Source organism: Protopterus annectens, chromosome 13.part0 (assembly GCF_019279795.1).
Source record: "Protopterus annectens isolate FY-2018-M chromosome 13.part0, PAN1.0, whole genome shotgun sequence".
Lineage (NCBI taxonomy): Eukaryota > Metazoa > Chordata > Ceratodontiformes > Protopteridae > Protopterus > Protopterus annectens.
In genome coordinates, this window is record NC_056747.1 from 807283713 (window position 1) to 807300949 (window position 17237).

Sequence of the window (17237 nt, forward strand, 5' to 3'; positions counted from 1 at the left end):
AGAAAATGATTGTTAACCTGCTGTGTATTATGAACCAAATCCTGCAAGGCCTTTCTATCTAAAGGCTCAGCAGAGGCTAACTTTTTCTGCAAATCAGCCATCAAGAAATCCTGATGCTGAAACATATGAAAAAGGCAATTAAGGGCCCTCATGGCAAGGGTGGTTGAGGTATAAACTTTTTTGCCCCACCTCTCCAGGGACCTAGATTCCCTGTCTGCGGGCAAAGGATTTTTAGCCGTGGAAGTGGCCACCCCTTTGGGCCCCTGGGAAATAGTTTCTAGATCAACAGAATGGGCCTTAAAGAGATGTTTATGAGTTTCAGGAACCCTGTAATATCTGTCTGGCTTGACAGGAGCAGGAGGAAGAGAATCAGGAGAAGCACTCGAATCTGAGTACACATCATCCAATACATTTAACACTGGAGGGATAGCTAAAGACCTGTGCTGGGGAAGCTTAAGGAAGGTACGAAGCCATTTCCTGGAGTCGGAAAATTCCTGGCCCTGCCACTGAAAATGCTCTCTCATGGAGTGGAGAATTTCCCCAAAAGAAATATCCTCAGGAGGAGAGGCAGAAGAAATAGATTCCTCAGCATCAGAATCCTCGTAGGCCTGGAAGGACTCTTCTTGGGTATCTGAGTGATCAGAGTCACCAGAGGCTTCATCTGAGGAAAGGGTGTCTGTCTGCTCAACCCTGGGCCTTTTGTCTGAAGGCGGCCGAGAACCTCTGTCAGGATGGGCCTGGGAACCTCTGATTAAGGAAATTAGATCTGCAGCTAAAGTCATGATCTGTTTATCAGAAGTGGGACCCTGAGGAAAAGATTTAGGAGGGTGAGACTTAGCCTGGCTGGCAGCCTTAGCACGTGTGTAGGCCTTGATTGACATGGACACCGGAGGCCTAGCTGCCCCACTTGCTGGAGTAACTTTGTCCACCGGTATGGTCTCAGGCAAATCTTGGGCTTCGGTTTCTGGGGGAAAATCAACAACCGGCACCGGCATAGGCTCTGGGGCCGAAGTGAACGATAAAGCGGTGCCGTCGGTCTGGAGCGGTGGAATAACCGCCTCAGAAGAGACCGATGCACTCGCGGTAGGTTTTGGCGTGGTGTCGGTGGAAGTCGCGGGCCGAGAATGTCGGTCTCGGTCCTTCCGTTTTTTGGAAATATGTGTAGTCGGTTGTTCCGACGGCATGATATAGGAGTATTTTTCGCCAAAAAAGTCTTCAGCAAATTCTGCCTGGCGCCTGAGTGTGCGCTTATTGAAGCAAGCACAGGCAGCACAGGCCGAGACGTTGTGGTCTGGGCCAAGGCAGGGAAGGCAGTAAGAATGGAAGTCCTTATGAGGTATTTGTTTACCACAAGACAAACAGTTATTAACTTTTGCAGTTTTATCCGACATCGGCTGAGGCAAGAAAAGGTTCCCCAATGGGGTACTTAGCTTTTTGATGACTTCGATACTGAAAACACAGGAGCTGACTGACCGGCACTTGCGAACTGCTTCTGCTTCGGGCACCGCGCAGCAAGAAAGACTGAGGAAGATGGCGTCGGCTGATGCTTATATACCCCAGCCGCTCTGACGTCGGGGAGGAGGCGACATCAGCCGACGCCGGACCCAGACTTTGGAATCCGGCCGATCGAAGGGCTGCCTGAGGCAGGACAACCCATATGTAAGGACTGCAGTTGCATTCTTGAAGGACATCTTAACACTCCCCTTTCATAGCAAAACAAAGCAATTAGGTCAGAGGTTTAAAGGAAATTGTCAACTCTGACAAATTTACATAAGCAGCAACCCAGTATTGAAATTCTAAGCTTTAAATGTTATTTATAACAGTTTGTGTTAAGATAACTTAAGAGTAGTTGCAAAGATTTCTGTGACATTTATAGAAAAGTCAGTAAATACTTTTTCTTGTAAAGTATAAATGCATTTACCATTTTCAACCCCCCCCCCCCACACACACACACACATGCCAGAACTGCAGAGAGTGAGTCAGGTGGCAACCCTATCAACTAGGTGCACTGATACTGTTCATAAAAAAGGTCTTTTATGCTTTGTATGACATCCTTCCAGAGGGGGATGCATATCTGATACATGCAGATCCATTTTAAGAGATTCCTACTGACTTTGAGTCAGTCCTTGCATTGTCAGAGAGCAACCATAATATACAGCTGAATTTACTTTAACATACATTTACTGTGTGTCCTTGCATTAAATAACACTAAGAAAAGGAAATCAGAAGTACTTAGCTGTGTTTAAATGCATACACACACATGCTTTTCTACATATGTCCTTTATATACATATACAGAAACACATAACACTATGTGTGTGCATACAATGAATTTATAATAAACATAATATAGTTAAGCATTATTAATGTATACATTCTAGTAAATTTTGCTCAATGATTTACTTGGTCACACATTGGCTATGTGTTCCACATGCAATCTTGGTGGTCAATGTCTTTCTGTCAGTATTTTATTTGTATTGATAAGTGCATTTCATAACTGTTATCTTTGCCAGTGCAGCTTATGTTGTGGCTGAAAAGGATCCTGGAACCAGTTTACTTTCCTGATTATCAAGCAGCTCTTTTACAAAAGGTGTGTTTAGATGACAGTGCTTCACAGTCCTGCCATTATATTTTAATGGCATGAGAAAACAGCACCACTTCCTTATGTCTGGCATGATTCACATAAAGAGGACTTGAAATGTATTCTGGGAAAAAGGAAGGAAAGCAAGAAAATAAGATCACGTTACCAGGGCAGGCCCCATCATCCGCCATTTTGAGAGAAACGTATTAAAATTGTAAAAGAAGCACTTGGAGTGATTTTGAGGCATTAAAATAGAGCAAAACAAAGATACAATGAAAAAAATATGTTTTTTGAGTTCTAAGGTGGAGTTTTCCTTTAAGACGAGTTTAAGTTCGCTACTTCTACTACTACTGTCTGATTTGATTAATATACAGCAATTAACTAGAGATATATGGACTGAAAATCTTATATACACACACACACGTTTCTTATACTGTTTTGTTTTTGGACCCACTATAACTTTATACATTTCAAATTTAGGAGAAGGCTTCCAAAGCAGCTGCTGCACAGGGGAATCTGGCAATGTGGCCATCAGTGGTATGGGTTAAATGTTGGTTTCAAACCAACCCAGAGAAAAACATCTTTTCTAAAAATGCTACCATACTTACATATTTCTAAATATGGGTGGCTTGTGTTGCACAAATATGTTTTACATTACGAAGGAGTTAGTTTTACAGTGTTTTGCACTGTAGTTCGATAAAGGAACAGGTGTGCCACGTTAAAAATTCTGAACAATGTTCCTCAGTCATTACTGACTTGAGATGTTTTTGCACCAGTACATAAATTATCTGCATGTTTTTATAAATAAATATAACCAGTAAACATGACCTACATGTGATACATACAGCTATTTTAATGTATCTTTCAACACATTAGCCCATGATGTATGAGGTTTGAGTTAACAAGATCTTACTATAAACCATAAACACAAGAGGCTTTTTCAAGCCAAATATCCATACTGCAAGTCGATGGCAATCAAAGCAAATCTGGTGCTTAACAATAAGCATAATATGGTAACAGAATATAAATAAAGTACGTAGAGTAGGAATTCCATGTTCAGCATATGTATATGTCAGCAGGACTTGTCATTTCAAGACAGTTTATTGTTCAGGTACAAAGCATCTACCCCTTCACCAAAATTAATGTTCTTAATGCAATTCACATTCCCTCAGTAAAGCTGCAGGTGTGAGGCAGTGGCACCATCCTTCCATTTTTGAACTCCATCTCTGATCACTGTTCTACAAAGGGGGCAGGTCTTCTCTCGAATGAACCATAAATAAATGCATTCTTCACAGAATATGTGCTGTAGAAAAAGGAGAGACAGTTAATCAGCTGTTCAAGCCTTTAAAAATTTAAAATGAATATGCTCTACCAGTACAGCACCATCCCCCAAAACCTCTCCATGATCTAGTAAGTACATGCAACAGGGCATTTCAAAGGCGGTAGTATCTAAATGCAACAGCTATCGTTTGGTACTGCACTTGCATACGCGCCTCTCTTGTCATAAGGGGAGTTGACAGTATACTCAATCAAGGTCCGAACACTACAGTATGACAAAGGCAAAAACTCCAGAAGAAATAGTGCTGCTTATGGAATGAACCAAGTAACAGATGCAAAAAAGAAGCAATAGCTCTGATCGTATTACCAGCTAATGAAGGTAAGAAACTGCCACATCCAAAAATGTACTCTCTTCTGTCCACATGCACACACATCTTGTATGTGTGGTTTCAATAAACTCCAACAAATGTGCTATTAATTGATTGAGTTTACTACTGTTTTCATCAAAAACACTTAATTCATGAGTGCCAGAAATAGTGAAGTTATGAACAACTGAGTGCTCATTTGTGAAATTCGCTGTGGCTATGTGAAGGTAAAGTGGAGTTTTATTTGCTAATACAGAAGCTTTTAGAAATAATGAAAGCTTCGGCATTAGGTGAAAGAGCATGTGCTTGTGTGTGTGAGTGAGTGTGGGTTAGGGTTGGAGTACTAGACAAATTTACTGTTCTGTATATGTTCATGTTTATTTAGATATTCAGGTATGCGCGAGAGTGTTTCTGGGTTAGGGTTAGAGTAAGGGCTATGGTACATGACAGCTTTAATGTTTTATGTATTTCTTGCTGTGTGTGTGTGTGTGTGTGTGTTGTGTAATGGCACTGTAAAGGAGAGGGCTTTTGGTAAGGTAGAATGAGTAGAGTGTACAGGCAGTGGCAGGATTAGAGTTTTTAGCACATATGTGGAAGGAGGCATGTACACCAATTCTAAGGTTACTCCATGGTACACTGCAAAATCAATCTTCTGGGGAAAACCCTCAGCATTTGCAAAGTAGTGACTGCATGTAAGACACTCTGCTAAATTTAACAGCAACTTATAGCAACTGCAGGTCTCCAAAGGTGATGACAATTATGGCAATGGATCACCATTCACCCACAGAATACTGGGCCTTCTTGATGCTTGCTCAAGTGATGGGAGGTATCTTCCACTTTAATACAAAGGTTGAGTTAATGAGGGTCTGCCTTCCTTTCTTTTTCTCTTTTACAGGTGCTCGCCAACATTTCAGACAGAGGTGGATCCTCGACATAGCCAAAAGGAGGACCAGATGCACAACTGTAAAACAAGTAAGAAAAGGCCAAATCTCTGGAGCTATGGACAGCTGCTGCACAACCTTCTGTTTTTAATTTATTAGTGTGTGAAACATCTGATGTTACGCTGTCCTTATCTCGCCTTCATTCTTGATGGTTGGGTTCGGAAGTGAGCATTTTTTCTGACTCGGCCACATATTAAAGCTCGAGAGCTTTCACTAGCTCGAGGCTACACCCTATCCCAAGATGCCTAGTGACAATTACCTAGATTTCGTTTGCCGCTTGCTGCTTCGGGATTGCTTTTTCACTGGCTCAGGCTAAGTCTGTTTTATTTTATAATTCTTTAGTGATATTTTGTGTCAAAACATTGATATTGTTGCATTATTTAAACAAGCTTACTTTCTTTGAGTGATTTGGGCATACTGTTGGTTCTTCCACTGTTTATTGTTTCTGTCTGGGCTGTTGTTTTTTCTCAGGCCTTTCTGTACTAACTCGTCTACATTTAGTTTTTCTCCTTAGAAGAATCTGAGTTAGAGGATTCTTTTTGTCCCCATTTTATTTAAGCCCATTTTTTATTAGAGGGCTCCCTTCCCGTGCCTGTTTTTACTCCCTAAACTTTGCAGGTTTCATCATTTTAGTTAGAGGTGTCTCCTTGGGTCAGAGGAGATTGTCATTTAACTTACAGACCTCTCCTGTAGCCCCTTTTCTTCTTTCCCTATAAGAGTTTAAAAAAAAAATCTGTCTCCTTTCTTATTGTGTTGTTGCTGCTTACTGTACTGTATATAAGGATTGTGTCCTTTTGATTTCTTAGCATTCTGGCTATAGTTGTGTCTAATTTTTCAACATGTCTAAGGATCCTACTAAAGAGACAAAATGCACTGGTTTCAAAAAGTGTGACTCGTGCACACAAAAAATGTCATTGACAGATGGGCACACTAGTTGTGTTTATTGTTTAGGAGCCGTGCACCTGCACAACTCCTGTTCCATATGCCACGGCTTTAGCTCTAGGGTCCTGCAGGAGTGGAAAAACAAACTAATTGTCGAGGGCTTGTTGAAGGGACCTTCTGAGACGGTCGTCGAAGGGAATCAGGCCTCAAAATCCTCGGATAAGTGCTCTACCAAATCAGCTTCATTAGTTCTGGTTTCTGAACCGACGAAGAGACCAGAAAAACAAGTAGCTTCGGATCCAAAGTCTCTTGGGTCTGAGAAGTCTAAGTCTCCCTCGGTTCCACCTGTGTTATTGGAACAGACTCTGAGCCAAAAAAGGAGCCGGTCACCATCCTTGGAGCCGATCTGTTCAGTGCCACAGTCACCTCTTCTGCAGTCGGTGGCTGGTAGCCATAGATCATCCACCCATTCCTCTCGATCTTCCAGGAACTTATAGGATGATAATGTGGAATGGGTGGTTAAGAGGTTGCTCTGGACACCGGCCCTAGCAAAAATTCTCTTGAGCCCATCCCAGAAAGACGTGGAGCTGACTCCCAAACCTGTCTTGTCTTCAGTTCCTCCTTTGACTCTGTTGAGTTTGGAGCCGGAGTGCCTGGAGGTTCTTGTGGTGGAACTGCTGGATCCAAAAACCCCTCCCGGTGTAGTATCGGTTCTGACTTCTGCTTTGATCTCTTCAATGTTGCCTTCTGTCGAGGGATCTGGGAGCCGACAATCTCTCGTCGGCTCCTGGGGGGGGGGGGGGAGTTGAACCGGACCCTTGCTGGATCAAACTCTAGGCACCCACATCAGCCTCGGAGCCATCATCCTTGGTACGGGGGAGATCTCAGGTTCCTCAGAGCCGGAGGCTCTCTTGGGCCGGGACTGTGATGCCTTCGAGGTGATGAGGAGTGTGCTGTCTCTCAGACTGCTCCACCCTTGGCTCCAGTCACTCTTCCCCCTAAAGAAAGGGCTAGTGTCTACCTCCACACCATCCCTCCAGCTCCAGCGTAGAGATCCAATGCCCAAGGATGCCCCAATGGGCGAGCCACTCTCTTCTGAAACCTCCCCAGAGTATCCCTCTGAGTAGGTCCCACAGAAGAGAACTTGTAAAAAGAAACAACTAGACTCCCCTGAGTCTGTCATGTCGGATATGGACTTAGAGGATTTAGAAGGGTCCCCACGGTCACCTTCTGAGGATGTCTCCTTTTCAGACATCTTAGAAATCCTGAAGCAGAGAGGTGGCTGGAAGACCCCATCCTTGGTACGGGGGAGATCTCAGGTTCCTCAGAGCCGGAGGCTCTCTTGAGCCGGGACTGTGATGCCTTCGAGGTGATGAGGAGTGTGCTGTCTCTCAGACTGCTCCACCCTTGGCTCCAGTCACTCTTCCCCCTAAAGAAAGGGCTAGTGTCTACCTCCACACCATCCCTCCAGCTCCAGCGTAGAGATCCAATGCCCAAGGATGCCCCAATGGGCGAGCCACTCTCTTCTGAAACCTCCCCAGAGTATCCCTCTGAGTAGGTCCCTCAGAAGAGAACTTGTAAAAAGAAACAACTAGACTCCCCTGAGTCTGTCACGTCGGATATGGACTTAGAGGATTTAGAAGGGTCCCCACGGTCACCTTCTGAGGATGTCTCCTTTTCAGACATCTTAGAAATCCTGAAGCAGAGAGGTGGCTGGAAGACCCTTTCCCCTTCTGAAGAGGAGTCTGTATACCTGGAGGCATTCGGATCTTGATCTGCCACCTCCTGGGTGTCCCGCCTTTTGATCAGCTCCTTGGTGTAGTCAGTGAAAAGGTGTGGGGCTCTCCAGAATCTGTGGAACCGGTTCTGAGGAGGCCCAACGAATTTATTACAGCCCCGGAGGACTGTTGCAGTCATTACTCTTGGGTTATCCTGCTGGTAGGCTACGCTCATTTGGCAAGAATTCCAAAGTCTAGGTCCGGTGTCGGTTGCTGTCACCTCTTCCCTGATGTCAGTGTGCCAGGGGTATAAAAGATGCAGCCGAAGCCATTTTCTTCAGTCTTTCTTGCCGCGCGGTGCCCGAAGCAAAAGCAGTTCCCAAGTGCCGGTCGGCCGACTCCTGAGATTTTCAAATCCGAATTTCAGAACCGAAGTCTTCATTAAAGCTAAGTACCCCATTGGGGAAACTTTTTTCTTGCTCCAGACCGATGTCAGAAAAAGTTAATTGTATTTCTTGTGGGAAGCAAATACCTCATAAGTATTTTCACTCTTACTGTATTCCTTGCCTAGGCCCTGATCACAACATTGCTAGTTGTTGGTTTTGTGCTAGATTTAACCAACACACTATCAAGGGTTGGTTCGATTTTGCATTTCATTACTTTGGCCAAAGATTTAATTATATAATGCTGTCGGAACAGCCGACAACCGGAGTTTACAAAAAATACAAGGACAAGGATAGGCATCCGAGGTCCAAAACCAACGACGAAGCCTCTACTAGGCCAGTCGCCGGTTCTCAGTGAGGCACTTTCGCAGCCCCTGGCGCCTGCCACCTCAGAGCCACAGGCCGCTTCCAACTCTCACGTGGAGCTGACTGGGCCTCTGGATACTCAAGGCATTGGACACTCGGAAATCACTCCCTCAGATGGGTCCGGAGCCGCTGAGCAGGCATCAGCTTCTGAGGGTGTCTTCAGACCTACACAACTACATATTATACCATGACCCCCCCCCCCAAAACGTGCACGCTGATTGGCCAGCGTGCACATTGTAAATCGAGTTATACTAATGGAAAAAGGTCCAGTCGCCCGGACTTTTTTCCATTAGTATAACTCTACTTTTAAAATACTGTCTCGCTATGTTAAATGGGTTTAACATAGAGAGACAGCTTTAAAATAAGCAACGGAGATCTCCGTTGCTTATTTTAAAGCTGTCTCGCTATGCTAAACCCATTTAACATAGCGACAGTGTTTAAAAAAGCAACGGAGAAAGCAAGATCTCCGTTGCTTTTTCTGTTCGCTATGTTAAATGGGTTTAACATAGCGAGACAGTTTTAAAATAAGCAACGGACATCCCGTTGCTTATTTTAAACTGTCTCGCTATGTTAAACCCATTTAACATAGCTAAAACAGTAAAAAGCAACGGAGATCTTGCTTTCTCCGTTGCTTTTGCTCAACTCTGATGTACTGCGCAGGCGCAGTACATCAGAACTGCCGGATGCCAGACATCTGCGGAAGGGCAGTAAACAGGCATTATACTATGCCATTATTTAAGAAAAGTAATAGTTTCTTTTCTTAAATAATGTCATGGTATAATATAGCAATCACCCACTTCTGGGTGTGGGTAATGCTGTTATTACCCACGGTTGGCTTTGTTTGGTCCTTGGGCCGCCTCGGGACCAAACCACGCCAACAGTGGGTAAATCCAGCATTACCCACACCCAGGCGTGGGTTATTGCTATATTAAGCCATCTTCAGCTTCAAAGACAAAGACTAAAGTAGCTCTAAAGACAAAGAAACAAGTACAGCATTTTCCTACTCAGACTTCAATACCTAAAAAACAGATGCTCAAAATGGCCGAAGACCTAATTACCCTGATCAGGGGCTCCCATCCCCCTCCTGATAAGAGGGAATAGGCAAGAGACGGTTTCTATTTCCTCTGATTCCTCTTCTGAACAGGATTACTCCATGCTTCCCTATGAGGATTCTGATGGTGAAGAATCCATTCCTTCAGCCTCTCCTCCTGAGGATTATTCTTTTGGGGAAACCCTGCATACTATGAGGGAGCATTTCCACTGGGAGAGCCAAGATTATTCTGAATCTAAGAAAAGGCTCAGAGGCTTTCTGTTTCTTCCTCAGCACAGACCCCTTGCTATTCCACCTGTTCTAGACATCGTAGATGATGTATTTTCAGAGTCCGGTCTGTCCCCTGACTCTTTACCCCCTGCACCTGCTAAGCCAGACAGATACTACAGGGTCCCGGATTCTCATAAATTCCTATATAAAAACCCCGCTGCTGACCCAGAAACTATTTCTCAGGGTCCCAAGGGGGTTAAAGCTTCCACTGCAAAAAACCCTGTCCCCTCTGATAGGGATTCTAGGGCTCTAGACAGATGGGGGGAAAAAAGTTTACACTTCTGCCACCCTGGCTGTAAGGGCTTTAAATTGTCAGTTTCATATGCTTAAATAGCAGCAATATTTAATGTCACTACTTAAGCAGAAAACGTTGACAAATACTGTATGTTCAGAGAACAAGGAAATGCAGAATTTATTGCATGCAACTGAACAAGTGGGAAAGCATACTTTGCAATGTGGTTATAATTCACTGGAGGCCTCTTGCAGGGCTGCTGTCACAGGTTCTGTTATTAGAAGGCATGCTTGGTTAAAGGAACAGAATCTGCCTGATCATGTTAAAGCAAAATTATTAGATGCACCATTACAGGATGATACTTTGTTTGGTACTAAAGCAGACGAGGTGTTGAAAAAAATGGAGGATAAAGCAAAATCCATGCAGACAGTCAAGGATTTCTTATAGGTACAGCCACCCAGGTTTAGCAGGAACTGGCCTTCTAAAAATTGGTCCTTTCCAGTCTCAGACCACAAAGAAGCAGATACAGGCATTCCAGAGGCAGATCTCAGCCCCAAGGCTCATACAGGCCTAAACAATGGGGTGCTCCTACCTCCAAAAGCGGAGAAGACAAATCACAACCTTACAGGAAACAGTCCCAATGACTTTCCTCTACCAGTTCCAAGAAGTTTTCTTTTGACATCCCCTTAGGGGGAAAACTAGCACTTTTTTCATCAAATTGGCAAATGGTTACCCAAGACAAATGGGTCCTGAACATAATGTCCCAAGGCTACAGGTTCCATTTTCACACACTACCAAGGTCAAAGGGCATGCCAGACCTGCCACACAATCAATGGGCAGAGGCACAAAAGCAAATTACAGCCCTCATGGACATGAGGGCCATTCAGCAAGTACCACAACAAGAGCAGGGGCAAGGATTTTACTCCAGACTTTTCCTAGTACCCTGGAAGGACAAAACCTGGAGACCAATTCTGGACCTGTCTATACTAAATACGTTTCTGGAAGTTCCAAAATTCAAGATGCTCACTGTACAGCAGCTACTGCCCATGCTGGGCAAGAGGGCTTGGCTTGTAACTTTGGACCTAAAAGAGGCATACCTGCATGTCCCAATCAGACAATCTTGCAGAAGATACCTCAGATTCATAGCTGGCTCAATGCATTACCAATTCTCTGCACTGCCCTTTGGCTCATCTACTGCGCCCTGGGTCTTCACAAAATGCCTGGCACCGGTAATTGCGTTTTGCAGACAAAAAGGAATTCAAATATATCCCTACTTGGACGACTGCCTAATTCAAGCAGAGAACAAAGACACTCTTCTAAACCATCTGGCGTCTGTAAAAAGATTACTAATTGGCCTAGGGTACACAGTAAACAAAAAGAAATCAAAACTAGTGCCCTCTCAAGAGATAATATTCCTGGGTGCAAGCTTAAATACAACTGCCCAGATGGCTTATCTCACGTCAGACAAGCAAAAACAACTGACTACTTACTTCAAGAAATTGGCAACAAAAACCCACTTATCTGCAAGGAAAATCCTGCAGGCCTTGGGTTTCATGGCATCCTGCATTCTACTAATTTCATATTCCAGACTGCATATGAGGAAACTACAATGGTATCTGAAAAGTATTTGGACTCAGCATTGCCACGGCCTGCCGACAGTAATTGCACTCATTCCCTGCCTACAACAGGAGTTTCGATGGTGGGCAGAAGCCTGTCACCACAACAAGGGTCTGCCATTCAGTTTAACAACAGACAGACAGACACTGACAACGGATGCATCAGATTATGCCTGGGGGCACATATGGCAGGAAAATGTATTCAGGGCACATGGCCTGCAAACCAGATGCATCTTCACATCAATCAAAAAGAGATGCTAGCTGTTCAAAATGCCCTGACAGTTTTCAAGGACTTGCTTCATCCAGGACAGTTACTGATAAAGACAGACAACACTATGGTCATGTGACAAGCAGGGAGGTACACATTCCTACCCTCTATGTAGACAAGCAATGACCTTATGGGACACAGCATTGACTTTTCAAGTTCACCTGCAAGCACAATTCCTGCCAGGAAAAACAAATTCTCTGGCAGACGAACTAAGGAGAAACCTCATGGATCCCCACGAATGGAAACTGGATCCACAAGTCTTCAGCATGATAATAAGGAAATGGGGATGCCCAGACATAGATCTATTTGCCTTCCCTCACAACTGTCAATTGCAGAGATTTTGCACAAGGATTTATCACAAGCAAGCATGGAAAGTGGACGCCGTATCATTCAGCTGGAAAAATCTAACAGTATATGCTTTTCCCCCCACTGCCTCTCCTTCCCAGAGTACTCCTAAAGGTCAGACAAGAGAAGCCAAAAATGATACTGATTGCACCAGACTGGCCACGCCAGCACTGGTACCCAATCCTAAAGAGCTTGTCTCAAGGTCCAGCATGGATATTGCCTCAAACTTCTCACTTGCTGACCCAACAAAACAATCAGATCCTGCACAGCCAACTCAGGACCTTAAATCTGGCAGCATGGCAGATAATGTAGCCATTCAGAACACTCCTCTTTCAAAAGCTGTTATGGATATTATCTTGGAGGCCAGGAGGCCCAGTACCAGAAAATCTTATGCAGAAAAATGGAAGAGATTCTGTGCTTGGAACCAAGAACAAGGCATTGACACGTCTGTACCAAATATTCCTCAGATTTTACAATACCTAACTGAGATGCTGAACAAAGGCCTTTCTTTCTCATCAATTAAGATTCATGCCTCTGCCATTTCAGCACATTACAATACGGAACCACCTATCTTTTCTCATCCTTTAATAAGGCAGTACCTCAGAGGGGCCAAAAATATTAGGCCTCCAAAGGAGAGCACCAATTCTGGCCTGGGACCTCAATTATGTTTTGGAAAAACTCACCCTGTCTCCTTTCAAGCCAGCATCAACAGCAGATATAAAATTCTTATCCTGGAAAACAGCTCTGCTCCTAGCAATAACCTCTGCAAGGCGAGTCTCAGAGTTACAAGCACTCATGGCTATGGAACCTTTCATCATTTTTCATCCAGACAGGGTTTCTCTGAGGACAAACCCTACATTTATGCCTAAGGTGGTGTCCAGTGTGGCCCTCAACCAAACCATTCACTTGCCTACCTTTTACCCAAATCCACAGAACAAAGGTGAGAAAATTCTGCATTCTTTGGACATACACAGGCAGTTGCGCTTCTACTTGGACAGAACTAAAGCTTTCAGAAAGACTGAGCAACTTTTAGTGTCATATGCTGCAGGATGACAAGGAAAGGCTATCTCAAAACAGACTATTTCTAAATGGATAGGCCATTGCATCCATTTCTGCTATTTTCAACATGGCAAATCAGTGCCTAAGGGCATTAGGCCTCATTCCACCAGAGCAACAGCCACTTCAGCAGCCTTCCTCAAAGGAGTACCAACCAAAGATATCTTAGCGGCTGCAACTTGGAGTTCAGTGCACACCTTTACAAAGCACTACCACTTGCCTTCTCTACTCAGAGCAGGCTTCGCCACTGCAGTTCTGCAGGGCCTCATAGCCTCTCCTAATCCTATTTAGCCCAGCCACCCATCCTCAGCTTTGGGATTCTACCCAACAGTAATGACTGCAACAGTGAAACACGATGAACATAGTACAGTTGTGTACCTACCATAAATGTAGATGTTTGAGTGTATTCACTGTTGCAGTCCAGGTTACCCACCCTCCACCCCCCTTCTCTTTGCTGGGACTTATCTGCACTTCTCTATCCTATACAACCTTTTTGGTGTATTTGCTTGTAGATGAAGGAAATATTATTTTTGTGCATGCATTTCTTATTGGTATATTTTTCAGCCTACCTATTTGGGGCAACTGACATCTGGGCCAAGAAAAACTGAAGAAAATGGCATCTGCTGCATCTTTTATATCCCTGGCGCACTGACGTCAGGGAAGAGGCGACAGCAACTGACGCCGGACCTAGACTTTGGAATTCTGGCTGACTGAGTGTAGCCTGCCAGCAGGATAACCCAAGAGTAATGACTGCAACAGTGAATACACTCGAACATCTACATTTATGGTAGGTACACAACTGTACTTTCCCTGTCTTCTTTGGAGCTACAAAGAACATTGAGTAGGTTCTGGATCTGATTTGGTCTGCAGGAACTTCTTGGATGACTCTTTTTCCTAGCAACCTTTGAATTTCTAGGGTTGCTTGATCCCTTTGACCAGGTAGTATGTCTGGGACAGACTTTGGTGGAAGGGTGGAAAAGAGAAAGAATGTTGTATCTCCTGGATATGATCGACTGTACCCATTTGTCTTGAGTGATGTCCAGCCAGGCTTTTGGGTACAGTAATAATCTCCCCCTAACTGCCTCCAGAGGTGGACAGGTGGGCCTTCTTTAAGGAGCGCTGGAAGGGCCTACCAGAGAATGTATCTCTGTCATCCTGATTCTGCGGACCCCCTCTGCCACATGGGCAGTGTCTTCCAGTGTTATTTCCCCCTCTGCCCCTGGGGGAAAAATCACCACATGCATCCAGCGAAGCTCTTTGGGATTTCCAGAACCACATTTTACTGCTCTTCTGACCCTTGGGATAAGGTCTGGTAGGGGCGGAAAAACATACTCCCACTGCAGACAGAGTTTTGCCATCTTGTTCACACCTGGTAAGAGTCTCTCTCACTCTTGCCCCGAACAAGGATGAGTCGTCAAAAGGGGCGTTGATAAAGGAAGACTTGAAGGGTTCAGCAAACTCACAAAGACGCATCCAGGAATGTCTCCTCAGAGCTATTCCTGTGCCTGCTGCCCTGCTCGCTCCATCGGTCACATATGAAATGAGGCACATGGAGGAGTTTATCACATAATTTAAGGTAGCAAGCTGAGAGTTTACCTTGTCAGGTACCCCTGCAGCTGTAGTACCCTGGAGGGTATCTCCTAGCTCCTTGAGAAAATCCCTCTGAAGTCTAGTAAAGTGAGAGAAGTAATTCAGCGACCTAAGGGTAAAAGCTGCTGAAGAAAACATGCGCTGAACATCTGGAGGCCCATTTTGGATCTCAGCAGACTAAAGTCTGTGAAGAAAACAAAGTTTCGGATGGTGGCACTGCAGTCTATACTCCCTTTTCTGGGAAAAGACAATTGGATGTGCTCTATACACATCTTCAGGATGCATACTACCATATAAAGGTGGACAGGCGATCCAGGAGATACCTACGCTTCCGGCTGGGAGCCAGTCATTCCCAGTTCAGAGCTCTGCCCTTTGGTCTCACTATAGCCCCCAGAGTGTTTACCAATTGCATGGCAGTAGTCACGGCTCGCCTGAGGCATCTAGGATTCCGAGTGTTTCCGTACTTAGATGACTGGCTCCTAACCACCACCACCAAGCATTTACTGACCAAAGCAAGGGACACTGCCATTCGTCTTTGTTCAGAACTAGGAATCACTATAAACTTCGAAAAATCAGCCTTGTTGCCTTCACAGCATATTACTTTTATAGGGGCAGACAAACACAAAAGACATGGTAGCAAAACTGCCTTATGAAGGAGTACTAACGCTATGCCATCTGGTATCAATCTTGCTCACGAAGAAGAAAGTACAGGCAAAGTTTGTCCTCAAGGTTCTGGGTTCAATGGCAGCTGCAATAACATTAGTCCCACTAGCTCGTCTACACATGAGAGTATTACAGTGGCTACTCTGCTCAGTGGTCCATGCAGGTGTTACCCATGTCACACAAGAGCTTAATTACGGACACTTACAAGAGGGACCTAATGATGCTGGCTTCAATCCACACAGGTAACGATAGGCAGACCACTTGTTCATTCCCAATCTGTAGCTACAGTGACCACGGACACTTCCCAGACAGGGTGTGGGGAGGCATTATCTGGGACAGACTGTCAAGGGACATGGCAGGAACACGAATACCACTTGCACATCAATGTCCTAGAGACGAAAGCGGTGTTTCTGGCATTGCAGGCATTCCAGGCCTCTCTTCCACCAGGTATGATTGCAATACAAACATAAAATATGTCTGTGGTGTGGTACATCAACAAACAAGGTGGAACCAGATCTTACCCCCTGTGCCAAGAGGCTCTATGAGTATGGCAACAGGCAATATCCTCTCAACATTTTCTTTCTGATTGCAATGCACATCCCAATCCAACGTGATAGCGGACAAATTGAGCAGGGCAATTCTTATGCCTCATGAGTGGGTGGTCTTTGAAACAGGAAATTGCGAACCAGTTTTTTTGCAAGTGCGGCCAGCCTTGCTGCGACTCCTTTGCCACATCCATGAACTCCAAATGCAGCAGCTTCTTTGCCCTAACCCCCCCCCCTGGGGGGGGGTCACCAAGGAATGTACTTGTGCATAATTAGCCCCCGGGACTTCTCTATGCTTTTCCCCTGTTAACATTAATACCCAAAGTTCTTCAGAAAGCCAAATCATTGAGTTGCAGGCCAATTCTCATCGCTCCGTACTGGTCTCGACAGACATGGTTCCCCTTTCTATGGCCCTATCTTCAGGAGGAGCCGTGGATTCTGGACCCAGTGCCAGATTTTCTGACTCATCAGTCAGGAACGCTCCACCACTCTACTCAAACCCTCAAGCTGACAGCACGGTTGTTCCACTTCCTATCTTAGCCAGGCTTCCAGATTTATCCCCAGCAGTACGACACATTCTGGTTTCGTCCTACAAGAATACAACTAGGAAACTTTATGCGAGCAAATGGAAGAGATTTTCTTGTTGGGCTGACAAAAGTCATATAGACCCTTTTACAGCCCCCTATATCAGCAATTCTTGAATATTTAACAGAAACCTTTAATCAAGGTGCAGCTGCAGCCACGATACGAGTACAACTAGCTGCAATATCGGACTACCAAGTGGGAAACATAGGATCCAATATTATGTCTCTCAGATTATGCAAAGCTTTTATGAGGGGTACATTCCTCTTAAGACCTCCCATAAGAGAACCACTACCTCCTTGGGATCTAAATTTGGTACTAGCTTCTTTAATTTTTCCTTCATTTGAACCAGCCTCCTCTTGTCCACTAAAGTTCTTAACTTGGAAGACAATTTTTCTAAGAGCCATTACTTCCGCTAGGAGGGTTTCAGAATTGCAAGCTCTATC

General features: G+C 44.6%; 1 protein-coding gene across 1 annotated transcript in view; it reads right to left on the reverse strand.

The window, feature by feature from the left end:
- Positions 1-3409: 3409 nt before the first annotated feature.
- RNFT1 (ring finger protein, transmembrane 1) overlaps positions 3410-17237 on the reverse strand; it is a 1122488-nt gene continuing 1108660 nt past the window's right edge. The window contains exon 12 of the mRNA XM_044054534.1: positions 3410-3883. Coding sequence (XP_043910469.1) covers positions 3749-3883 — 135 coding nt within the window. The 3' untranslated portion in view covers positions 3410-3748. The remainder of the gene's footprint in view (positions 3884-17237) is intronic.